Here is a 23,847-nt window from a genome sequence, read left to right on the forward strand (position 1 = left end):
CCACCCGCGCCTCCCTGAAACTCCAGCTGCACCGGATCGCGCTTCAGGAGCTGGTGCTATTGGGCCCTGTTTCCCGCCGCCGCCCAGGGCGAGGCCTCACCGGTAGGTTCGGCTCCCCCGCCCCCTCTCTCCGTCCGACCCGCGCCTCCAGGCCCTCGGAGGAAGGCGCCAATCTCCGTTCGCTCTCCGGTTTCAAGGAGAGAAAGGGCAGAAGGGTCACTTCCGAGCCTCACTCGCGCCGTTTCCTGGGGGGGGGGGGCGGTAGAGTCTTCCCCCCCCCCCCCCCCCGGCCACCTCCCGCTTTCGGCTCTCCGACTTGCGAATTGAGGAGGGTAAGGGCACGGGGTCCCCCGGGCGCGGAGGACTCTGTCATCCTCCGCGGAGCACTTTCGCCGCGCCCGCCCAGTACCTGCCCGGGAACCACAGAGGCGGACTCTGCACCCCTTCCTCCCTCCCTTCCTCCTCCTCCGCCCCTCCCCGCTGCTCTGCTTAGCGCCCAGGTCCCGCGACCCGTTCGCCGAAGCCAGTCCCCGCCGCGCGGCCGGTGCACTCACCGCGACTTCCTCGAGGCCGGGAGCGCGCGGGTCGCTCCTGGGAGAGTCCCTGGAGGCAGCGACGCGGAGGCGCGCCTGGGACTCCGGGGCCGCGGCGGGGTCGGGAGGCGAGATTGGCCGCCCCCGCCCCCGCCCCCGCCGCGGTCCCTCCCCCCTCCCTGCCCCCCCTCCCCGGGCCGCGGCGGCCGAGTGCTCCGCCCGAAGGCGGGTCCGCCATAAACAAACGCCGCTCGGTCGCACGTGGACCGCGGAGCTGCTGTGCCTCGCGACAGATCGAGGGCTCCGGGCGCCCTGCTTCCAGGCACAGGGAACCGCCGGGGAGGGCAGGAGAGCGCTCCCGGGCCGGGCCCCAGCCGCCTCAGCTCCCCTCCCGCTCCATGGCTCCGCAGCCGCCGCCGCCCGTGCCGCCCTCCTGTTCGGAGGGGCCTCGCGGCAGCGGGTACGAACACTCCGTCAAGGACTAAACAGCACCGCCGCCTCCTCGCGGGCCGCTCTTCACCGCCAAGGAAAGCCAAGGCAGCGGAGACAAGAGGAGGGAGGAAGGAAGAGTGAGCGGAGGCAGGCGGGAAGCCGGGGCTCTGCTCTCCGCGGGACAGTCCAGCCCGAAGGAGGCTGCGCCCGGGGCGGCGGCGGGCGGAGCGCGGGGCGGCGCCCGCCGGGTTGCCCAGGGCTCTTGGCCCGCGGCTGCGGAGGAGCGTCTCGGTGCCCTCGGTCGGCCCTGCGCACCTGCCCGCGGCCTGCGCCCCAGACCCATCTGGCCCCCGGCGCCCCCTTCCCCATCACCGCCGCTGCTGCCGGAGCGGGGCTCCGCGGGCCTGGAGCACGGCCGGGTCTAATATGCCCGGAGCGGAGACGCGATGAAGGAGAAGTCCAAGAATGCGGCCAAGACCAGGAGGGAGAAGGAAAATGGCGAGTTTTATGAGCTGGCCAAGCTGCTCCCGCTGCCATCGGCCATCACCTCGCAGCTGGACAAGGCGTCCATCATCCGACTCACCACGAGCTACCTGAAGATGCGCGCAGTCTTTCCCGAAGGTGAGGTCGCAGGTAGGCGGCCGGGAGCGCTAGGGGGCCCAAGCGGGGAGCAAGAGCTGGCCCGGAGGGGCCGCCTGAGCCTCCCCGCCGCTGCCTGGATGTCTGGACAGGCCCTGCCGGGAGCTTCGGCTCCTGCTGGGGAGGGCGGCCGGGGCCTAGCTGCTGGAGCTACCAGACCATCTTCTGGCCCAGGGCTGGTGGGGGGCGTATCAGGAATTGTTCTATGAGCATACGGATCTGTTCTAGTCTTTCTTCTTTCCTTTCCTCTTTCCCTCTTTTTTCCCTTTCTTCACTTCTTTAACTCTTCCTTCTTTTTCCTCCCTATCTCTCTTTCTGTGGAGGGAAGCACGTGCACCCCAGCCCGGGGGTGAAGGGTGCTTGCTGGCTCCAGCTGGGAGAGAGTGGAATACACTAGCAGGCCCAGGCCGCGCAGGCCCCAGCGCCCAGCAGAGCACCTGTGGGGGCTTGGGCCTCAGACTTAGGCCTCTCAGGCAGTCTCTTCTCTGCTCGCCTTCCTGGGGGCTGGGGCTCTGGAGGTCAGGGTGGGACAAACCTACAAATAGGTGAGCTGAGATGAGGGGCAGGAGAGAGAGGGAGGAGGTTAGTTTGAAAATGGCAGGCGGGCCTGAGCATAGGCTTCATTTCCAGGTGGCAATTATAAGCCTGGAGGGGCAGGTGCCACGGTGGGCAAGGGTCCCCAGGGCCCACGGGTCCAGCAGGCTCTCAGTGGTCAGACATAGTGGCTCATGGGGTGAACATATGGCATACCGCCTGTGGGTAACCATGGCTGCCAGGACCAGCACCTCTGAGCAGCAGAACCAGAGGAGGCCTGATCCCCACAGTGTCCCTTTTGGTGTCCCTGTGGTTCTGAACCGATCACCTTCCAGCCGTGGTGGTGGCTGCGGCCTGGCAGAAGGGATTGACACTTTCTGGGTCACTCTGCTCCGGGGCCTAATGGGCAGACCCCAAGACCTGCAGGCCGAGGAGCCTCAGAAGCCGGCTCTGGTCTAAGGAGACAACTTTGGCCACAGGGCACAGGAAAGTCACTGCAGCACCATGACAGGTGTCTCTCCAGTGCAGGGCAATCCTAATATTAAGACAGTCCCAGGCCAGGAGAGCCACCTGAAGTCAGTAAGCTCACCCTTTTTACCGAGAGTTAAGCTGGTTATCTGTAATTGGCTCTGGGTCATGGAGTTGACCAGACCATGACACCCTGCCCTTCACACTGCCTCCCGGTTGGAGCTGGGCTGGCTTGTCCCCCAGCACCACTCCAGCTCTGCAGCAGGCCGGGCTGGGGAGCTGAGCACTGCAGGACCGAGGGCAGAGGGGGCCGGAAGCTGTGGCCTGTCTGGCCGGTGCCTTCCAACTGCGCTGCTCGGCCAGGCAGGCGCTTTCCTCCCCGGAGGAGGAGCCGGTGACCCAATCACCAGATCCTGGAGTTCTTACAAGGGAAAGTTCTTTCTCTTTCCAACCCCCATCAACGCACCAAGGGTCCCCTACTCCCGCTGGTGCCCCTCCCTTTGGGAGTTTCAGTCTGACGGTTGCTACTGGTAGGCTTTCCACCAAAGTAGGGGTGATTCCTCTCCTGCTGAAGTTTCAGTGAAAGTTTATAAGGCCTAACTCTCCTTCCCACCCGGGGATGAGAGATAGTAACGGGTTTGCTTGGTGAGCATTTTCTTAATCCGCATGCTACAAAGCAGGTGTGCAGCCCAGACAGGACATAGACCTGCTCTCCTTCCCTCCCACCCCACTGGAAATACAAATCACAAAGAAAGATATTATCAGAAGATTAAGTGATTTTTAAATAAGCCAGAAATTAGAAAGTGAGGTCTGGAGAAAAGGGCTAATCATAAATAAGCTTTTTTTTTTTTTTTTCCGGGAAAGCTGCTAAAAATTGGAAAGTGGTGGGTGTACTGCTCCTATGGGTCTGTTGGTTCCAGCTCTGGGAAGCAAGTCTCCAGGCCAGAATTGTTTGGCCCCGAGTCGGCTGCAGGGGTAGGTTGGCTGCGGTCTGGCTCCTGAGCATCAGGCCCCTGTGCTTTGTTTCGCGTGGTCTGGTTGAGAGGCAGCTGGACGTCTCCTGGGGGTGACCATCGAGGGCTGGGAAAGAGCTGTTTGGCCCTAGGGTTTGGGGAAGAGCCCTGAACTTACGAGGTTCTGATGGATCGGAATTGGCGAGGACCTTGTGATCTTGTCCGCAGCGCTCCTGCCTCGTTGAAGCAGGGAGCAGGGGCGCCGGCCTGGAGGGCGGACCACGGCCTCCGGACTCCTTCCGGCGCTCAGAGGCCTGGGGCCTGCAGCTCCGGAGTCGGTCTGGGATTGGAGCGGAGAGAAGCCAGGTGTCTGGAGCAGAGGAAAAGATGAGTTTTGAAAGACCTCAATTATGCAAAATAACTCTCTTGTCCCTCCAGTAGCTCGGGAGGGCGCAGGGCGGGAGCTCGGAAGCAGCACCCGTCATTGATTGAACCTGTTCTCGGGAGGCTCGGGTGCGCGCCGTGGGGGAGGTGGTGCGGGACTGGGAACGGGCCTGGCGGAGCCACGGGGGTCAGGACGCGGGCAAAAGGGAGGGTTTAGGACCATCCCGGTCCTGCACCGCGGCGGGAGCTCCCGGCTGTACGTCGGCTCCTCGGCGGCGAACGGAAAGATGCCGAGCGAAACGGATGTGCCGAGCGAAACGGATGTGCCAAGCGCAGCCCCGCTGTCCGGTAGCCCGGGAGCAGGCGGGACCCTTGGGTGAAAAAGAATCTAGAAGCCAAGTTAGGACTTCGGGAGTCAGAAAACGAATAGCACGGTCCGAAGGAACCGCGGGAATCGCCAGACTAACCCTGGGTCTTTGAGGAAATTGAGGCCAGAGAGGGGCGGGCGTTTCCCAGGATCCCGCCGGGGGCGCCCGGGCAGGCGGTGGCTGCTGCGGCAGGAAGGCCGCGGTGCCGCCTGAGCTCCAGCTGCGCAGAGGAGGCCTCCGGCCTCGGCCTCGGCTCCTTTCATCCCTCCCGAGAGCGAGCGCCGAGCGGGAAGAGAGAAAGAGGTGCTCGGAGGAGACCCAGCGCAGGGGCGGAGAGGCGACTGGGGCCAAGGTGGACCCTCCGCGGGGCGGCCAGTCCGCAAGCGTGGGCGTCCTGGCAACCTAGACCGCCGGTTCAAGGCTCCGCTCTGCCCCGCTGGGCCTCTGTCTCCTTGTCTGTAAAATGGGCCCAGTAGCAATTCCATCGCTGTGCAGGGTTCCTGGGATCAGGTGTGAGGAAGCAGGAAGCACAGGTGGAAATCTAACGAGATCTGACCCCAGTGTCTCCTTCCTGTGGGCTCACTGCCTTTCCTGAGCCAGATGAGGCTTAAAAGGTGGCAAGCCCCACTGGGTGGACCTCTGGGATTCACTGCTTGCAGCTACAAGACTGACGGTCTTGCTGTTCCCCGAGTCCTCACGTTTTCTCCCCTTTAACAGTGGACTGAGAAGTGGGAGGTAGGTGGGCAGGGAAGAGGGCAGGCAAGCAAGGCTGGCTTTGGCAGTGGACCGGGAATTGAAAACTGCCAGTTACCCTGGTCGGGAAGGCCTGGTACTCAGAGGGCTCAGGGAAGCCCTGGGGCCCAGGGTCTCCTTGCCCGCTGCAGTGTGGTTTTCCCTTCAGGAGAGGGGGCGCTTTGGAACCACAGAAGCACCCAGGTGACCATGCCAGGCAGGATGCAGGGCAAGTTCTGCCACTACGGCGCATGGCAGTCATCGCTGGGCCTCAGAAGGTGGGGGTCAGACCTTCAGGATCTCCCTGGCCAATCACCAGGGTCAAGCCCCTTCCCAGGAGCTGGGGTTTCTGTGCTCAGCCCTGGGGCCGAGGGTGGCATCCCCTCGGGGCACTTGTACCAAAAAGGCCAGAGAAGGGACTGGCTCCAGGACCCAGTCCAGGAATGGAGCTTGAAACTGAAGCTGACTCTGGGAAAAGAACAGAGCCCCTCCCCCTCCCGCCACCCACCCCGAGATCCCAGACAGGTGTGGGTGAGAGAGGCGCAAGGACTGTGACATTCATCCAAGGCCATTGACTTCAAAGAGGCGAAAATGTCACTCACACACATTAAGTGGGGTTGCAGGCCTGAATTGTTCCAGGGATTTGTCTGAACCCTTCACACACACACACACACACACACCCCTGAGTGTCGAGGAGGGGTGGGGAGGCTGTCCTGGAAATTGTTGTTGGGAATGGAAATGCTTTGATTTGGAGGGTTTGGTGAAGAGAAACTCCTCACCCTAAGCCGACATGGGGTTACTGCTCTGAGGCTTTTCTCTAAAGCAGCCCGAAAGAACGCAGATTTTTGTTTTAAAGTAGACTTATTTTTTAGAACAAAGTGGATTTTTACAACCCTCTCCCCATCTCTCCTTGGAGGCCTGCCAGTCTGTGCGCCCGGTCTGGGAGGGAAAACTCACAGACAAGGAGCAGGAAGCCTCTGCACGGGTGATGGGAGTCCAGGGATGCCGGATCCTGGAAGTTGGGGGCAAGGATCTGGAGTGTGGCCACCACCACAGATTCAGTCCTGGGGGTCAGCACCCAAGACCAGGCCAGGAGTGCTCCCAGAAGCCTTGCTGGGATGGCACTGGCCACGAGCACCTGAGTACCGGTCAGCCAAAATGCCATCCCATCCTTCAAGGTCTAAGCATCCCATCCCAAGGCGGTAGGATCTCAAGGAGCATCCGTCTATGGTCTGAGCATGTAGGACACTGGCCAGCCACCAGGCAGTCCATGGGCTAGAATCCCCTCCCCTCTCCAGACCGGTTGGGCCAAGCCAGGCCTTGTGGGGGTGCCCCTACTTACCACCCCCTTCGTACCCCCTTCCTGCCACCACTGGTTTGGAAAATGGTGCAAAGGCCAGGTTTTTCAGGGACTCTGGAGACCACGAAGCATTCCAAGACCTGGGAAGTTCTGAAGTGCCACTCAGAACCACTGTCCAAGGTTGCCCTTGGAGAAGTGTAAGAACCACTGTCCATCCTGGAAGTTCTTATCCAAGTCTAGACCCTTCTTGGGATCTGGACCCATTGGTCCTTGGCCACAGTGAGTCCTGCTCCTGGGTCCAGAGGAAGGAGCAAACCCAGATGCCTCCTTCAGTTCTCAATTTGTGTGTACAATCCCCTGAGTGGGGTGGCCCTGTCTCACCGTTGAGGGAACTCCTCTATAATCTCCCTTCCACTAGGAAATCATCTTATTTGTGTGGTTTAATGTTTCTGGTCTGTGACCTGAACTTGGCTGAGGCCCTGGCACAGCAAGTGCTCAAGAGCTGTTTGTTGACTGACTAACTGAGCACACAGAGAGAAGGGGCCATATTTAGATAGCTTCTGTGATGGGCAGGGCCTGGCAGGGTTTAAGCCAAACAGCCAGCTGAGTGTGGGTACAAGCTGCAGGCCCCCACAAACCCTCAGAGGCGGGGGCGGGGGGAGGGATCCCTGGTTCCCTTTCCCTCTGACCCCCGTCCCCAGTGACCTGGCCATCCGAACTGCCAGTAGCAGAGAGTCCCCATGTGATTTCCCTGCTGGCACAGGTAAGGCAAGGGGGACCCCAAGCTCTGGCCAGAAACCCCAGGGCAGGTTTGGACCTCCTCCCCCTGCTCCCCTTCAGTCACTGGGGTGGGAGAGTTCCCAGAATCAAGGGAGATGGACCACCAAGGGCCAATAACTTTGGAGGAGCTTAGCCCAGTCTTTTCTTCTGCTCCTCTAGTTTTTCTAATAAATAAAGCCCTTTGTTAGGTCCAGATAAGGGCCGCATGCCCAGCGCCTCACTTTTCCAGGAGTGTATTTGGCTTTATGATAACAAGATGATTTTTTGTTGTTGTTGCAAAACTTACCTTAGTCTCTACAGCCAACCCAAAGTAGATTTTTATGGGCCCGGTGAAAAGGCCTTGCCCATAGTGGTTTCTAATGGAAGAGCTGGCAGCGCCATCACCCATGAGGTGGCATGGGGGCAGGGACGCTTGAGGGGAACCTTCTCACCACCTTCCCCTCTTGTGCCAGCTCCAACTCTCTGCTGGCAAAGCAGAGGCATCAGGCAATTACAGGAAAAATTATAATGATATAAGAGAAGAGACTCTCTTGATGTGTCCAGGTATTTGAATCCTACAGAAAATTGTCCTGTGTAGCCAATGCACTTTTGCATGTGGGACCAGAGCTTTGGAAGAAGCCTTTGGGAGACCCAGGTGGGAGAGTCTGGTTGGGGGGTGGGCAGGTTACTCCAGAAGGTGAAGATTTCCCCAGGCCACTCAGCCCCAGACCCTGGGAGGAGCCAAGGCCACAGAGGCAAAACCAGGGGACGGGCTCAGGAGTGGGGTAAAGGACAGTTACCAGGGCGAGTTTGTCCATGTTCAGACAGCAGAATTCCCGGGTCCCTATTATATTCTTTCTTCATTCAAGCCCCTGAGGCTTTTAAATTTTGGTTCTTTCCATTTCTGGTTAAATGGAGTAAATGCCACCGCCGCCAGGTCGGCCTCTTGGGTGATGGGGAGGAAGGAGCTACATGAGAGCCAGCGGCCCGGTACTAAGGCCACAGTGTGGTCACCCTTGGGAGTGGGAGTGCGGTGGACGGTGATTTCCTAGGGCTAAAGAGATACCTGGGTTCATACCCTGGAGTCTTGGGGGGAGGGGTGATCCTATTTGGGAGATCGGGATATGAGGAAATTAGCCGCTTCTTTGGGGGAGACCGGGATAAACCGGTAATTCTAGAGCCCAGGAGGAGAACTAGAGCATTCCTTTTTCAGTTGCAAAGTAGAACTTGCAAAGAGAGGGGTCTCCAACGGCTCTGGGAGGAGGGGCTCTGGGTGGGACACCCCCTGGCAGCTGGAGGTGAGTTTTCTGCCTGCTGGGGTCAAGGGCTTCAGAAGCCGGGATGTTCTGGGCACCCTCCTGGACGGCGGAGAGACCCAGGGTGCCTGTGCGACACTCTCCGCAACCCACTCGCCACCCACCATCAGCTTGGAGGGGCTTTTCGGTCCTGGGAATGATCCTCGGATTCGCTCCGGCTGCAGGTCGGCACTCCCGGGAGCAGCGGGCAGGGCACCGGTCAGACCTGCGGTTCCGGGAGGGGAGGCGCCCGCACCGGCGGGACCCACAGCTCACTCCGCGGGGTCGCAGTTCCAATGAGAGGCGCGAGAGCCGGTCTAGCGCCTGGGAGTCGATCCTCACAGGGGGCAGGGATGCTACGACAGCGGTCACCAGACTTTGCCCCTTCGGACCCGGGCTGTGGCGCTCACTGGAGTGGCCCCCAGCGGAAGGACTCCCTGGAGCGGCTTAGATGTTCTCCCAGCTCGGCTCAGAGCCGCAGTCTCCCCCGGCTTTCCTGCTTCCTCCCGAGTGTGTAGAGGAAAGCCTGGGATCCCCGGGGTCACAGCAGCCGAGCCGAGGGCGCGGGAGAGGGATGTTTGGCTGAGCGGGGCTGCCTTTCCCCGGTGCGCTTTCTGCAACCCTGGTGGCCTTTGGGGAGGCGCTGGGGAGCACCTGGAGAATTGGGTGGAACAGTTAAGAAGTGGAGGGGCCGTGAGGCTTCAATTATGTGACAGCAAACACCTCCCAGTTGCCGTCCAGTCTCTCTCCCCGCCTTCGCCCATCCCCCGCTCCGCCGATGGCGCGTTGGGAGTTGGCCTTCGGGAAGCCCCCAGGTAAAACCCTTCCCAGGCTGTAGCCCTTGGACTTGAGGAGGGTCCGTCTGAGGCATCCATGGTGGCTGGAGAGTCTGGGGGGATTATAGGAGGTTAAAAAGATATATTTTTTCTTCTTCTTCTTTTTTCAATGCAAGAAAAGCTGCCTCCAGGATGGCCAGGGCTTTAAGTTTGGGCCTCTCTGTCTTTGGGAAAATGCAGAGTTGCTGCCCCACAGGGGAGGGAGGGGAGAAGGGCCCTAGGGGGGATATTTACTGGTCAAATCGATATAGCCGTTTGGCGACGAGGATGGCTGATTTCGAAGCAGATTAGATTACTTTGTGGCATTTCACATCAAACTACAATTTCAGAGCCGTGAGCACGCGGGTGACCCATGGGAGCTGAGGGACTGGTGGGCTTGGACCCAAGGCCTTGGTGGGAATTTCTCTGGCCTTTTTCTTTTTAATCCAAGGCAAAGGGGCGACAGCGGCGGCCGGCGGGCGGGATACTGGGTGCTGAGGCCTCTCGCTGGGCGCTGCTGTTTACTGGTTTGTGTTATTCCCCGTCCAGGTTTGGGAGACGCGTGGGGACAGCCCAGCCGCGCGGGGCCCCTGGACAGCGTCGCCAAGGAGCTGGGATCGCACTTGCTGCAGGTAGTAGAGCCACCGCCGCCGCCAGTGGCCCTGGCCAGCGCCCGGGTGGGGGGCTCCCTTCGGACCCCGCCACCCCCTCTCCAGGGGTCCTTCCTCCAGGAACCCCGGGCGGATCCCTGGGCCGCCTCCAGGCTGCAGAAGTCTCTGCCAGGCGAGAGACAGCGACCAGACTCAGGCTCCCCTAACGCCTCTCCGAGGCCAGGACCCGGATGTGGATTTTGCTCCACCACTGCAATCTCGGTGGCCTCCCACCAAGCCGGCACCTAGCTCGCCTTGCCCCCAGCCCCAGCCCCAGGACTCTCTAGCCCAGGAGGGCACCCCTGGGTGTGGTTAAGTCCCTTCCAACCTTACTTCCCTCAGCAAACTTCTATGGAGCACTTGCTCTGTGCCAGTCGCTGTGCCAGGAGCTGAAACCAGAGAAGGAGTGATCAGAGTGAGGCAGCTCTAAACGTTTGACAGTTGTGTGTGTGTTTGGAGAGGTTGCAATAGAGGAGAGACAGCATCAATAATTGAATATTAGCAGTTGTCATTTACTGAGAGTTTACTACCGACCAGAGTCTATTCTAAATCTTACTGAATCACAGCCCTTCACCACCCACCTAGAATGTGTTCTATTTTTAAATCCATTTTTTCAAAGGAAGAGGTTGAGGCACAGAATGGTTAAGCAACCTGCCTGAGGTCACACAGCAAATGGGGGAGCCTTGTTCCACCCGAGAGGTCCTGCAGCCTCCGGGGTCACCTGGCTCACGGAGGAAGCCCTTGCCGGGCTTGTGGCCAGCGAGCCGCTTACCGGCCCTGGCCCAGTCATTCAGTCGGCGATGCTAAACGGCCCCCGACCTCGAATTTCTCCCGCGGTGTCTGGGGCTCGGGTATGGGTAACCGTGCGGACGAGCGGCCACTTCCAAGTCCGCGGCTGGCGCTAGGTGGGGACAGCAACGCCTCGCGTCTCGGAATCTTTCAAATGCCCTTTACAGAGCCTCATCAACGACCCGATTCATTCCCCCTCCCGTCATTCGTCTCTGCCACCGAAAAATGCCTGCCGAGAGCTATTTTGCATTTCCTCCTTCTATTTTGTGTTTTCTTTAAAAGAAAAAAAAAAAGTTGGCTTCAGTACTCTGCGACTGGGGTCAACGAATCGGCTCCGCGTTTCAAAAAAGCAGATCTTTTGAAAACTCTTTTGCCCCAGATGCCCTACTGTGATTTATTTTTTTTAAAAAAATTAAAAATGCGTGTGCCAGGGAAGAGAAGATCCCAGGGATGTATTTGAAACCCGAGGCTTTTCGAACAGAAAGCCAGCGGTGTGGGAGCCGACCGGGTAAACGGCGCTCCTGGAGCCCTTCCCGCGCGCCCAGCGCTCTGCCCTCAAGCCCGCTTCCAGCTCCGTGCGCGGTATTTTGCATGTTTGATGCTGCTGTAGATTATAAGTGACACTAATATCGGGGACAACTAAGTGCCAGGGAGCTCTAGTGAAAACCCCGTGGCAAAATCAAGCCCACACGTGTCTCCACTGTACATTTCTTTAATTAATTCCGGAGTGTGTCTGTGGATGGGCGGATTTTCAGTTAATATACATGCGAGAGCATTAGGTCATTTACAGCCAAGAAGGCATACCTGACATTTTCCATTAAGAATATTATTTCTCAAGTTACCACGGGCAGTTTTCAGAACTTAATTATGATAACTTTTTCTCTCTTACTCCTATGGTTAGCTGTCTGATACCATTTCATTAAATGTATCTCTTTAATGATTCCGGGGTTAAGCAAGAATGCAAAATGTGCCAAGACGCTGGAAACATTTGAAATTGCTGAATAGTTTTGAAAAGGGGTTTGGTTGGGAAAAGAGTTTGTAGCTGAGTTAGAAACATGAAAGTCAGGCTTATAATGAAGATGCTGATTTCATCCTCAGCACTGGGAAAGGTAATAATAGTTTAGTTGGCAAAGAAGTTTTCGCAGCAAAACTGTATTTGAGACAGCAGGATGTAAGGATACCTTTCAAGTTTCACTTCTACATTCTTTTTAGGCCCCCCTCCAAAGAGGGGGAGGATTAAGAAAAACCAAAGGTAATCTGGTTTCAATTACATGTTGTAAAAATAGAATTTGTGGCCAGAAATTAATTTGGAATATTTTTTATGGGGGCAACATTGTGGGTTGTATGGGTCTTTCACCGGCTTTATTGCTTTTCTTTGGTTCTGGTTCTAAAGTATGAATGGGTAAATAAAATGCAGTTTCCTTTCTCAAAAATAATTTAGTGTTTTTATCCGTGCCACACATAATCGTTACCTTTTATTTGTCTTCATTACTTGTTATAATTTTATTTTTTTGAGGGCTAGCCAACTTAGGCAAAAACAGAATATCATTTAGGTAGTTTTCATTTTTCAGAAATTGATACTTTTCCTCCTTGAATTGTGCAAAGGTTGTTTGATCTCTTGCAAATTCCAAGTAATTAATTCCGTAGCCATAGTCTAGGTAAAAATAACCTGGTGTTTTATTTTCTGGGGAGTGGTACTGTTCAGAATTTATTATTCAAATGGTACTTAAGGATAACTAGAAATTTGTGGCAAATAAAGCATATGCTCTAGTGGTATAAACGGCTGCCAATTATGACATAAAATGGTCTATACACTGGTAGTTTTTCCCCTAAGTACCATAGAACTCCGGATTTGTGCTAAGTGCTAAAATAACCCCAAACAATAAAGCTACTACGTTTAAAGTGAGCATGATAGGAATTCTCAAATGTTTTGCATGATTTTTGTGATGTGGATGTAAGACTGTTTTTAAAGTGTTTTAAAAGCGTTTGAGAGTCTGGCTGGGGAACTAAACCAACAGCCCTTCTCAAGTACACCCCCGCCCCCCCGCTTCATTTCTGTATTTAATGAATATGCATTGATGATAATATTTTGCATATTTTTCTGTCCTAGTGACAGTACAACAGTCAGGTTTAATTCTGATGTCTGCTATCTCTTACATTGATGCTTCTTCTTTTACAGACTTTGGATGGATTTGTTTTTGTGGTTGCATCTGATGGCAAAATCATGTATATTTCGGAAACCGCTTCTGTACATTTAGGCTTGTCCCAGGTGGGTACTGTCTAATTTTATGTACAACTAAAATAATAAATTAAGTGTTGGTGGAACTTGACAGCCTTACCCAACTTGAAAATGAGTCTGTCTGAGTGTCTGTTTTTGTATATGGACGTAATCCAAAATTGCAAAATCGTCTTCTTTAGGGCTTTTCTTCTCCGGGTTACATTTCACTTTTTTACTTTCTTTTTCCTCTGGGATTAATGCCTAGTAATATCTTTGCCACAGTCAGCCTTAGTCCGATAGCCTGGACTCCGCTTATACAGTAGAAGCTGTCTGGTGCTAACAAGAGCTTCACAAAGGGAGATTTTTCAGTTCGCATTTGATGGTCTGCACGCGGTATTGTGAGTTGCTATGAAAGCGAGAGGGGGGGGTGGGGGGGAGGCAGGCTGATATAGAACATAGATTTTATGCAGAATGTGCTTTGGGGAGAGAGAAAAGCGGGGTAGATTTATGAGTGTTCACATGGAATTCAGGGTAATTTTTCCTGAGTTTTTCCAGTTCAGTGGTCGTTTCAGTAAAGCATTTTATATGCTTGTGATAGAAACTCATAAAACTCGGTTTACTACTGTTTTGCCCAGCAAGGTCCTGGTTTCTTTAGAACATTTAGATACTCCCGATTTTTCTGGAACCGTCTTCTAAAAAGGGGTTCGTTCCCCAGAGGAAAGAGGTGCACAAAGCTTTATCTATCCCATCAAGCCAAGGGCTTGGGAGAGAATTTGGCTGCTGTCTGGGCCATGGCAGGTCTGGATGGTGGGGGAGTCTGTTGCCATTCCTATTTCTGATTTAACAAGCACGGATCACGGTCACATTTTTAAAAATACATATAAGGGCTAAATGCTTCCTTACATTGCGAATTATCAGAGTGCTTTTTTTTTTTTTTTCGTTACAACTGAAGACGCACTAGAGTTAATTAGATACAGGAAATGGGCTCCCAGGAGGCACATGAGTAATCTGTATTGCACCAGCTTCCTCGTGTAGTTAAGCCAAAATAAAACCTGCCGACTAAATTGGCTTGGGTTTTCTCATGGAAAAACAATATTACCAATTTGGAAAGCCACATCTAGTGTATTCCTTTTCTTTTTCTGCCAAGATATTTTTTTGACTTTCCATTTGTTTATGCCCTTCTTTTCCAATGGATGTATATCCTCATCCATACCCAAGCAGGTTTCTTCTGCAGAATCTTCTAAAGTGGATCACATATAAAAATTGTTTGGTATTTTCTTTTCTCTTCTTTTTTATGATACCAGGTCTCCCAGATGAGATTTACTAAGGCTTGAATCTTGCATATACGTGGTGCATAGGATTCGTGTACTTGTAGAATGGGAAATACTGTTGGGAAGATGAAATTTACTCTTTTTATATTTTCCAAAGTTATTGTTCTCTGAATTTCCACCTTATTATTTTCTGAATACTTAGAACTATTTAAAACCCTTTCATTGGGCCCAGCCTGGTTTCTACTTCTGATTTGATCTGTGGCTGACCGCCTTGGCCAGATTACGTAACTTTTTTAATCATCACTTATAAAACCTTTGATTGATCTTATAATAAAGTCACAAACACGACAAAACTTTTCACATACTTTAAATTAGGTTGAGTCGCTTTCACCAAATATTAAATTTAGAGTTGAGCTCCCTAGCAGTCCATGCAAAAAGGGAAGGCATTCAGTTATATGGTTTTCATTGTCTGATAAGGGCAGGTCGTTAACCTCACTAAACCATAACTTAAATAAAAATATAATGCCTGTTCCACCCCTCTTTCAGGATTGTGGTGAGCAACATACTCAAGTGCCCATTTTGTGATTTATTATCCCAGTTTCATTAGCACTGTCCTTCAGATAGCACAAAAGTTGCTTCAAGTAGCATCCTTTGGTGGGCACATGTTAGGGATACTTGGTCATGGAGAAGGTCCTGGACCATCCGAAGGCACTGTACCCATACCAGGACATTCCAATTCATCCCATCTGACTGCTCGATCTAGCATCCTACACCTCTGTTATTTGTCTCTTTTAATGTGGGACATGAAAATGATTATTTTTGAGCACAGTAATTGGTAATGACCACAAGATTGGCCAGGTAACCAAATATACCTCCTGTTCATGATAAATGCCACAAAAGGAAATCTAGGCAGAATGACAATTTAAATTGTATCCCTTCTGGTCCTAATGCAGACAGAAAACTTTGTGCTTCATAATTTTGAAAGCGGAGGGTGTTATCCACTACCATTTTCCAAGAAGGCTGTATGAGTGTCTTTTGCCTATATGTTGCTGGGAAAAGTGTCTCTTTAAAATAAGTCAAACTGACTGTGTCGAGCCGCTGATTTTTTCCTAATCTCCTGGCGGGACTGTCTCAGTATCAGTCTCCAGCTACAAAAACACTTTCGCACAGACGTGAGCCTGCGTGAGTGTCTGGGGAGTGTTTCATGGTGAACTGTTTAAATAAGCAACAACACTCTTTTCCCTCAAATCAGCCTCCTGTTCACGATTAGCCCTGGAAATCTAGGCAGAAGCACAGTGTGTATTTTTTTCTCTGTCGTCTTAAATAGAAAAGTAAGGTATTGAAAGGAATGTCAAATCCCCAAATCCTCTTTTAAAAAATGTTGTTTGTACTTTTTAGATTATTCCTGTTGGTAACAAATCAGCCAAATATATCAGACATGCAAATTTTATTAAAATAGGCTTCAAGATTTTCTTTAATCACCGGAGGTGAAAGTGTTAATAAAATTTTACCCACTAATCAGAGTAACCTTATATTTTTATTTTTATTTTTATTTTTTTTTTGTCTTTTTGCCTTTTCTAGGGCCGCTCCCGCAGCATATGGAGGTTCCCAGGCTAGGAGTCTAATCGGAGCGGTAGCCGCCAGCCTACACCACAGCCACAGCAACGTGGGATCCGAGCCACATCTGCAGCCTACGCCACAGCTCATGGCAATGCTGGATCCTTAACCCACTGAGCAAGGCCAGGGACCGAACCCGCAACCTCATGGTTCCTAGTCGGATTCGTTAACCACTGCGCCACGACGGGAACTCTCAGAGTAAACTTTTGAGCAGATTTTCTGATGAATAAGGACAGTGATGGCTTCTATTCACACAGGGCTCTTCTGTGTTGGAAGTCCTTTCAGTGAGTCTCAAGGACAGCATCTTAAGTGATGACACCTTTCACATTAATTCAGGGTTAAACCTTGTGTTAGCAGCTCCTAGGGAACATAAGCTTTCAGGTTTGCCATAGTTGTGTGATAATTCATTCCAAAGTGGGTTTATTTTTTTCAATCTACACTAAATAACTTTCTGAATGATCTCTTTCAGAAGAAAAATAATTCTTCCTGTGTTATAAGCCCATCCCAATTCAAGGCCTTTTTTCAAACTTTTTTTTCTTTTCTTTTTTTTGGCTGCCCTGTGGCATATGGAGTTCCTGGGCCAGGGATCAGATCTAAGCTGCAGTTGTGACCTACACCTCCACTGCGGCAGTGCCGGATCCTTTAACCCACTATGCCCAGCCGGGGATCCAACTTCGTCGTGGTGCTACAGAGATACTGCTGATCCTGTTGCACCACAGTGGGAACTCCATGAACCTTTTTTTTTTTTTTCTTTTAGCAAGTATTGGAATAAGAAGTCTACTTCCTATGAAGGAGAGTATTAGTTTATTTCTGTGTTTACATTAGTAAAGGCAGCAATCTTTTGCTGTTAGACTTTGTTACCAAAAAATGAATAGTGAACCCAAAAAATGTTGTCTCCGCCCACAGTGCACATGTTGGGAAAGAGAGTCAAGCTTCTGCTCGAAAATTCTATTCAGTGTTTGCATACGTTCCTAATACATAATCATTCGTGTAGACAAACGTATCTCCTCGGGAGAGGTAGCCTGGGGAAGCACTCTTTATTCTCCGTGTTTGTCAAATGATTTAACTTCATGGTTTTTTGGTTAACATAATGAACTTATATTTGAAGAAGGAAAAAAGCCCTGCCTACCTGCTGTGTATTTATTTCCTCTGTCGTTCTTAAACTATCCCTGTGGATTAAATTTCCTTACCGAAGTCGCTTATGGCATAGGACATTTAGGTAACGGATATACATTTTCACCTAATACAGATATGGATGAACTAGCTGCTCATGCACTACATAAAGGAGAATGTAATATTTGAGACTGTGGCCGGAAGCACAACCATAAAAATAGCCATGGTGTTGTTTGGGGCCATAAGGCCTAATCCTTTCACTTCTGAAATAAAGAGAAAGAACAGCGTTTAATGTTTGTTGACATAACTTGAACCCTGAAACCCAAACCATCTTATTTTAAAATGCTTAATTTACCATAGTCAGCAAAACACCCAACGCAGGGTAATGGGTGTTTGCAGAGTACTGGGTGACTTTCCCCTTCTGACCCAGAATATATCCATTTAGTGCTGTATTTATCATATGTAGGTTTCTTGGCAGGAAGAACAGCTATTCAGCAAAACATAAAAAAGCTCTTAGTAGGAAAGCAATTCATTTTGTAGTGAGCCGAGTTTTACAAATACTAAAATACCACATGGAGGGTCTGTTTTAATAAGGTTGACGTATGAGAGCTGGGGAGTTTTATAGCGACAACCATAATTTTTTTTTTTTTCCTTGGTGAGGTAGCCACATTTCTTTCAACATTCAAAAGCACGAATAGATATGTAAATACAGGAAACATCATGTCAAGCCTAATTTTGAGTCAAGGTCAGCACTGTTTTATCATTCCCAAATTTGTTCTTTAGAAACGTTTCCGTTACTTGAAGACAACTTTACTTCCCTGACAGCCTTAGAGGTTTTTAATTGACTTGAGTTTACAGGAAATCAAGCCTTTTAATTCACGGATCTTCACTTTAATTCTCCCAACGTGCGTGATGAGAATGGGATCTTTGAAAACAGATGCAGCCACTTCGGGATTAAAAGACAAATCAGGTCCCTAGGAGCACAGATGCAAGTCTTTTCGCAAGGGTGTGAAGGTGTTTCTCTAAAAAGATGTTGGTTACTTTTTTCTAAAAAGGAACTTTGAGCAAACCAGAATTGTCATTTTCTTCTAAAACCCTGGGTAAGGGAGACATGATCAGCCAACAAAAAATTCTATTTCTTTTTTTTTTTCACTTTTTAAAATAAGCCATTGAAATTGTGAATCAGTTTTTAAGATAGCTCCCGTATTTATTAGCCTCTAACCACCTGTCAGAATGTCTTGGGCCGCCAGCTGGGCTGAGAAAGTTCCCTAAACCCAGCCGCGATTCTGGGCCCCCCAAGGGTAGGTTCTCAGCTCTCAGCCTCTTCCCACCTGGGCCATAGGGCTCCCACTGGACGTGGTAGAAGCACCATCACTGACCTGGGGTTGACCGGGAGGGGGGGTCCCTGATCAACCCTGGGTGTTCTCAGGGTTGCACTGTTGTAACCAGTGCTGTCCTGGTTTGCACTGTTGTATCTATGAAAGGGAACCACCCAGCACTGCTCAGAAGGCTGCACTGTTGGTGGTAATTTCTGGAATATTCTCTATCACTGCTCATCTTCCGCAGGGTGAGGGGGCCCAGGTCCTGAGACTCTCTATCATCCCCGATCTGGGCACTTGTCTTGGGAGAACAACCAAGTTCTCAAAGTTAGGAACTGAGTCTTTGGGACCCCCATGGAAAGACCGTGGCTATGGAGAACCCCGTCCTCTTCAACAGGGTCATGTCCTCCAGGCCTTCAGGGTGTCCTCTGTGGGGTGTGTCTGGAAGTGGGTGGTGTCTGAAAGTCAAGGGGAGCAGCCCCAGTCACGTGGCTCTCTGGAGCGGCCCAGACCCTCCCAGAGGTCACGAAGCCACCCCACCGCACCCAAGGGTGGGAGCCAAGGGATTAGCACAGTCACCCTGGACCAGAGACACGTTTCTGGCCACGTGAAAGAGATCCGGCTGCCCCCAAGGCTCCCGGGCTCAGCCCCTGCGTGCACGAGCTGTTCCGTCAGGCGCCCTGCTCTGGGTGTGGCTGCAGGTCTCCCGGCGGCCTGTCCTTAAAGGTAGCGGGTGAAGGATGGACCTGGCTCCAGTCCGATTGATGCCACCTCCCGAGTGAAGACCGCCGCCCAAGCCGAGAACGTTCCCCCACCCCACGGCGCACCTTTCCCTCCTTCACTGCTTCCTCCTGCTCAGGACTCTCCTGGCCTTGTTGGAAAGTGTGGGAGACTGCTGCGTGCTAATGGAGAAAAGGCAAACATTTCTGGGGGGCGGGGGTTGCAAGCAGAGATCCAATACACCTTGTGCACCTTTCACCTGCACCCCCTCCCCCGCGGTCCCAAGAGGCTTCCTGACCCCTCTTCCCTCCCGCGGCAGGTGGAGCTCACCGGCAACAGCATTTATGAGTACATCCACCCCTCCGACCACGACGAGATGACGGCAGTCCTGGCAGCGCACCAGCCTCTTCACCATCATCTGCTCCAAGGTATGTCCTCCAGATGAAAAGAAACCAGAATGGGAGTTCCCCTCGTGGCTCAGTGGTTAATGTATCCGACTAGGAATCATGAGGTTGCAGGTTCGATCCCTGGCCTTGCTCAGTGGGTTAAGGATCCGGCATTGCCATGAGCTGTGGTGTAGGTTGCAGATGCGGCTCGGATCCTGCGTTGCTGTGTCTCTGGTATAGGCCAGAGGCTACAGCTCCGATTTGACCCCTAGTCTGGGAACTTCCATATGCTGCAGGTGTGGCCCTAGAAAAGACAAAAAGTAAGAAAAAAGAAAAGAAGGAAAGAAAGAAAAAGAAAGAAAGAAAAAGAAAGAAAGAAAGAAAGAAAGAAAGAAAGAAAGAAAAGAAAGAAAAGAAAAGAAAAGAAACCAGAATGAATGCCAGACAATGCTCTTTGCTGAGGGCTTGTTTCCCCTGCTGCCCAGGGCCCTTCCAGCAAACCCACAGCACCTGCCAAGTAGGGGGTTTGATTTAATGCCTCCATCCTTTAAAATAGCACTACTGATCCCCTTCCATGCACCAGAGACTGAGAGGTGCAGGGTAGGAGACAGAGGAAAGTGGTCTAAGATTTCTTCCCTAAGGTCCTCTTAGTTTAGAATTTTAGCGGCACAGGTCTAGACCTGGGCTTCTTATTTATTTGTTTGTTTGTTTGTTTATTGCCATGCCTTTAGCAAGGGGAAGTTCCCAGGGCCAGGGATTGAACCCACACCACATCTGTAACCAGAGCCACAGGAATGACAATGCCAGGTCCTTAACCGGCTGAGCCACCAGGGAACTCAGACCTGGGCTGCTTTTTAATTTTTCATTCATTCATTCATTTTTGTCTTTGCCCTCTTCACGAGGAAATTCCCAGGGCCAGGGATGGCACCCACATCACAGCTGTAACCAGAGCCACAGGAGTGACAATGCCAGATCTTTAATCTGCTGAGCCAACTTGGGCTTCTTAACCAGAGGGTCTGAAGAGAGAACTCAGGGGGGCCATGAAATTGCCTGGGGAAGATTACATCTTTATTCCCTCTAGCTGAAACCTAGCATTTCCTTTGCTTATGGATTGCAGACAGTAGGCCATCCAGCTATCACTAGTACTTGTGGCTTTGCCTGCAACCAAAACCACATTATCTTTATTTCACGTTATAGGTGTTGCAGGTATTTCAAGATATCAGTTATGCCCACCACTGCTTTGAAATTTCAGAAGCTATGAGTCTGCTACAGGATCTCGTTATGTAATGTATTAATAAAGCAGCATATTTATAACCATATCACCACTTGCTTGAATATCTCAATAACTGTTTTCCAATACAGTTAATCCCCTTTATAATCTCATATATTTTATTTTATGCCCTGAGAAACATTATCCCGATGATCTGTAGGTTTTGTGCAATGGCGCAAGTCAGTTAAGAAGCCCTCTGAGGAGTTCCTGTCATGGCGCAGTGGTTAACGAATCCAACTAGGAATCATGAGGTTGCGGGTTCAATCCCTGGCCTTGCTCAGTGGGTTAAGGATCCAGCATTGCTGTGAGCTGTGGTGTAGGTCGCAGACGCGGCTCAGATCCCAAGTTGCTGTGGCTCTGGCATAAGATGGTGGCTACAGCTCCCATTCGACCCCTAGCCTGGGAACCTCCATATGCCATGAGAGCGGCCCTAGAAATGGTAAAAAAAAAAAAAAAAGCAGCCCTCATCTTGGAGTTCCTGCTGTGGCACAAAGGGATCAGCAGTGTCTCTGCAGCCCCAGGACGGTGGTTCGATCCCCGGCCCAGTGCAGTGGGTTAAAGGACTGGCATTGCTGTAGCAGGGTTGTAGGTTGTAGCTGCAGCTCTGATCTGATCCTTGGCCTGGAAACACCATAGGCTGCAGGGTGGCCACAAAAGAAAAGAAAAAAAGAGAGAAAGAAGCCCTGGCCTGGAGGGAAGAGAGGCAGGTCCCTCTGGCCGAGCTGGCTCCATCTGGGGACAAGAGCCTTCTCTTGACACCATTTAACACGTATTTTTTTTATTATTTATTTATTTATTTTTTGTCTTTTTCTAGAGCCACACCAGCGGCATACAGAAGTTCCCAGACTAGGGGTCTAATAGGAGCTATAGCCACTGGCCTACACCATAGCCATAGCAATGCAGGATCCAAGCTGTGTCTTCGACCTATACCGCAGCTCATAGCAACGCTGGATCCTTAACCCACTGAGCAAGGCCAGGGATTGAACCCGCAACCTCATGATTCCTAGTTGGATTCGTTAACCACTGAGCCACAATCAGGACAGGAACTCCCATTTAACACATATTGATGTGGTCCCCACTGCAGTGAGCACCCTGGTAGGACATGGGTGGTATGGCTGTTTGGTGGCCGGTGTGAAACACTGTCTTCACAAAACAAGTTCTTAGAATTGCCATGTGCGCTAGGAAGACACAGAAGAACTGATTCCAGGGGCCCTGGCCTGCAACTCCTTCTGATGGTTCAATGAGACCAACCAGGACTATGGCATCCCCACTTGGCCAAAATTCCCCAGTGAGACAAATTGCCAGAGAAGAAGTGTCAAAAAATAGTGAGAATGGGGTAGCCAGCCACAGAAAAAAAAGCGGGTTCCACTCGTGTGGCTTCCTCCTGGGGAGGGTCATTCCCAGGCTGGGAGGAGAGAACACAGACTAGCACTCAGTCGTCAAGCCCCTTGAGGATCCAGCTCTGCAGCCCCCGTGTTCTAGTCCCAGAAATAGTCACCATGCATCCACGTAGGAGGGAGCCTGGAACATTGGTTTCTGAGATGAGATGGGGCTTAGCTGTAGCTGTGGCCTCTGATGCTTACGTCCTTAGAGATGGGCTGGTTGCATAAATGAACAGGAATACGACCCGGAAGAAGTAATTTTTAGTTCCTGTTGTAGCACAGTGGAAATGAATCCTGACTAGTATCCATGAGGATGCAGGTTTGATCCCTGGCCTCACTCAGTGGGTTAAGGATCCAGCGTTGCCATGAGCTGTGGTATAGGTCGCAGACATGGCTCAGATCTGGTCTTGCTGTGGCTGTGTCGTAGGCGGCAGCTGTAGCTCCAATTAGACTCCTAGCCTGGGAACCTCCATATGCCGCGGGTGTGGCCCTAAAAAGCAAAAAAAAAAAAAGAAGTAATTTTTAACAAAATGAGGGCTAAGGAGAGTACATTGCTTCTGAATCTAATGCTTCCACTATGGAGTTTGTTGGGGTTTTTTTTTTTTGGTTTTTTGTTTTTGTTTGTTTGTTTGTTTTTTGGCCATGCCAGCGGAAGTTTCTCAGCCCAGGGATCCAACCCAAGCCACAGCAGCAATAATGCCAAGTCCTTAACCCCTAGGCCACCAGGGAGCTCCCAACTATGGAATTGATTAAAGCTGGACAGAGACAGCTGGAATCTTAGAGAAGTCCTCAGAACATTGTGTGTGTGTGCGTGTTTATTGAAGTATAGTTGATTCATAACGTTTTGTTAGTTTCAGGTGTACAGAAAAGCCATTCAGTTTTATATAGATACATTCTCTTCAGACTCTTTTCCATTATAGGTTATTACAAGATATTGAATGTGCTGAGTTCCCACTGTGGCTCGGTGGAAATGAACCCAAATAGTATCCATGAGGACATGGGTTCGATCCCTGCCCCTGCTCAGTGGGTTAAGGATCTGGCGTTGTCATAAGCTGTGGTATAGGTCACAGACATGGCCCAGATCTGACGTTGCTGTGGCTGTGGTGTGGGCCAGCAGCTACAGCTCTAATTTGATCCCTAGCCTGGGAACTTCCATATGCCACAAGTGGGGCCCTGAAAAGCCAAAAAAAAAAAAAGGATATTGAATGTGTTGTTTTGTTTTAAAAGTTACACCGTGTGTTAACTGCATGGGAGTGGGTTTTCTGCCATTAGCTCTGGTCTCATTTCACTTTCTACATCATAGCCCTGAAAAAAGTGTTTAGAAAAAAATGACAGCAAATGAAACTTGGGACTATCTTGAGACCCTTCTAATTTCCGGGGAGGTTAACGTCTGAGGTGGGGGCAACTGTTCAGGAGGAGAATGTCCGGGAGAGGTGGGATCACCCACCGACTCGTTTTCACAGCCAACCAAGTGTGCAGGCTTTGAGGGCCTCACGGGCTCCGTGTTCCCGGGGACTTCTCTCTGCAGAGCTGATTTCCTCTGGCTGAACTGGCCTTGTTGTTTTATGGTAATTGTGGGGGAAATGAACTGTCCCCAGCAGTGGATAGTGAATTCCCAGGGGAGGGTCTGCAGCCCTGCCGCGCCGACCTGCAGAGGGAGCCGCCGGGCAGCCACATTAATGGGAAGCCTTCTGCCCCAGACCCGGCCTGCTGCGGGGGACTGTGGGTAAACATGGCAGCGCCTCCAACCAGGGCCTGGTGTGGCCTCGGAGCCCCTTACCTCCACCTGGCCATGCCCTCGGGGAGGGCCAGAAGGCCTGGCTTCCATTCCTAGCGGTAACCTCTCTTTAAAAATTAATTTATTAACCACCAGCAAATGGCTGTTTATTTCGAGTGGCAT

The 23,847-nt window shown here is 51.6% G+C and overlaps 1 protein-coding gene across 1 annotated transcript in view; it reads left to right on the top strand.

Moving 5' to 3' along the window:
• The first annotated feature begins 768 nt into the window (after positions 1–768).
• Positions 769–23,847, top strand: part of SIM2 (SIM bHLH transcription factor 2) — a 50,101-nt gene continuing 27,022 nt past the window's right edge. The window contains exons 1-4 of the mRNA XM_047796299.1: positions 769–1,586; positions 9,762–9,844; positions 12,831–12,920; positions 19,229–19,337. Of these exons, the coding sequence (XP_047652255.1) occupies positions 1,412–1,586; positions 9,762–9,844; positions 12,831–12,920; positions 19,229–19,337 (457 nt within the window). The 5' untranslated portion in view covers positions 769–1,411. The remainder of the gene's footprint in view (positions 1,587–9,761; positions 9,845–12,830; positions 12,921–19,228; positions 19,338–23,847) is intronic.

Source organism: Phacochoerus africanus, chromosome 1 (assembly GCF_016906955.1).
Source record: "Phacochoerus africanus isolate WHEZ1 chromosome 1, ROS_Pafr_v1, whole genome shotgun sequence".
Lineage (NCBI taxonomy): Eukaryota > Metazoa > Chordata > Mammalia > Artiodactyla > Suidae > Phacochoerus > Phacochoerus africanus.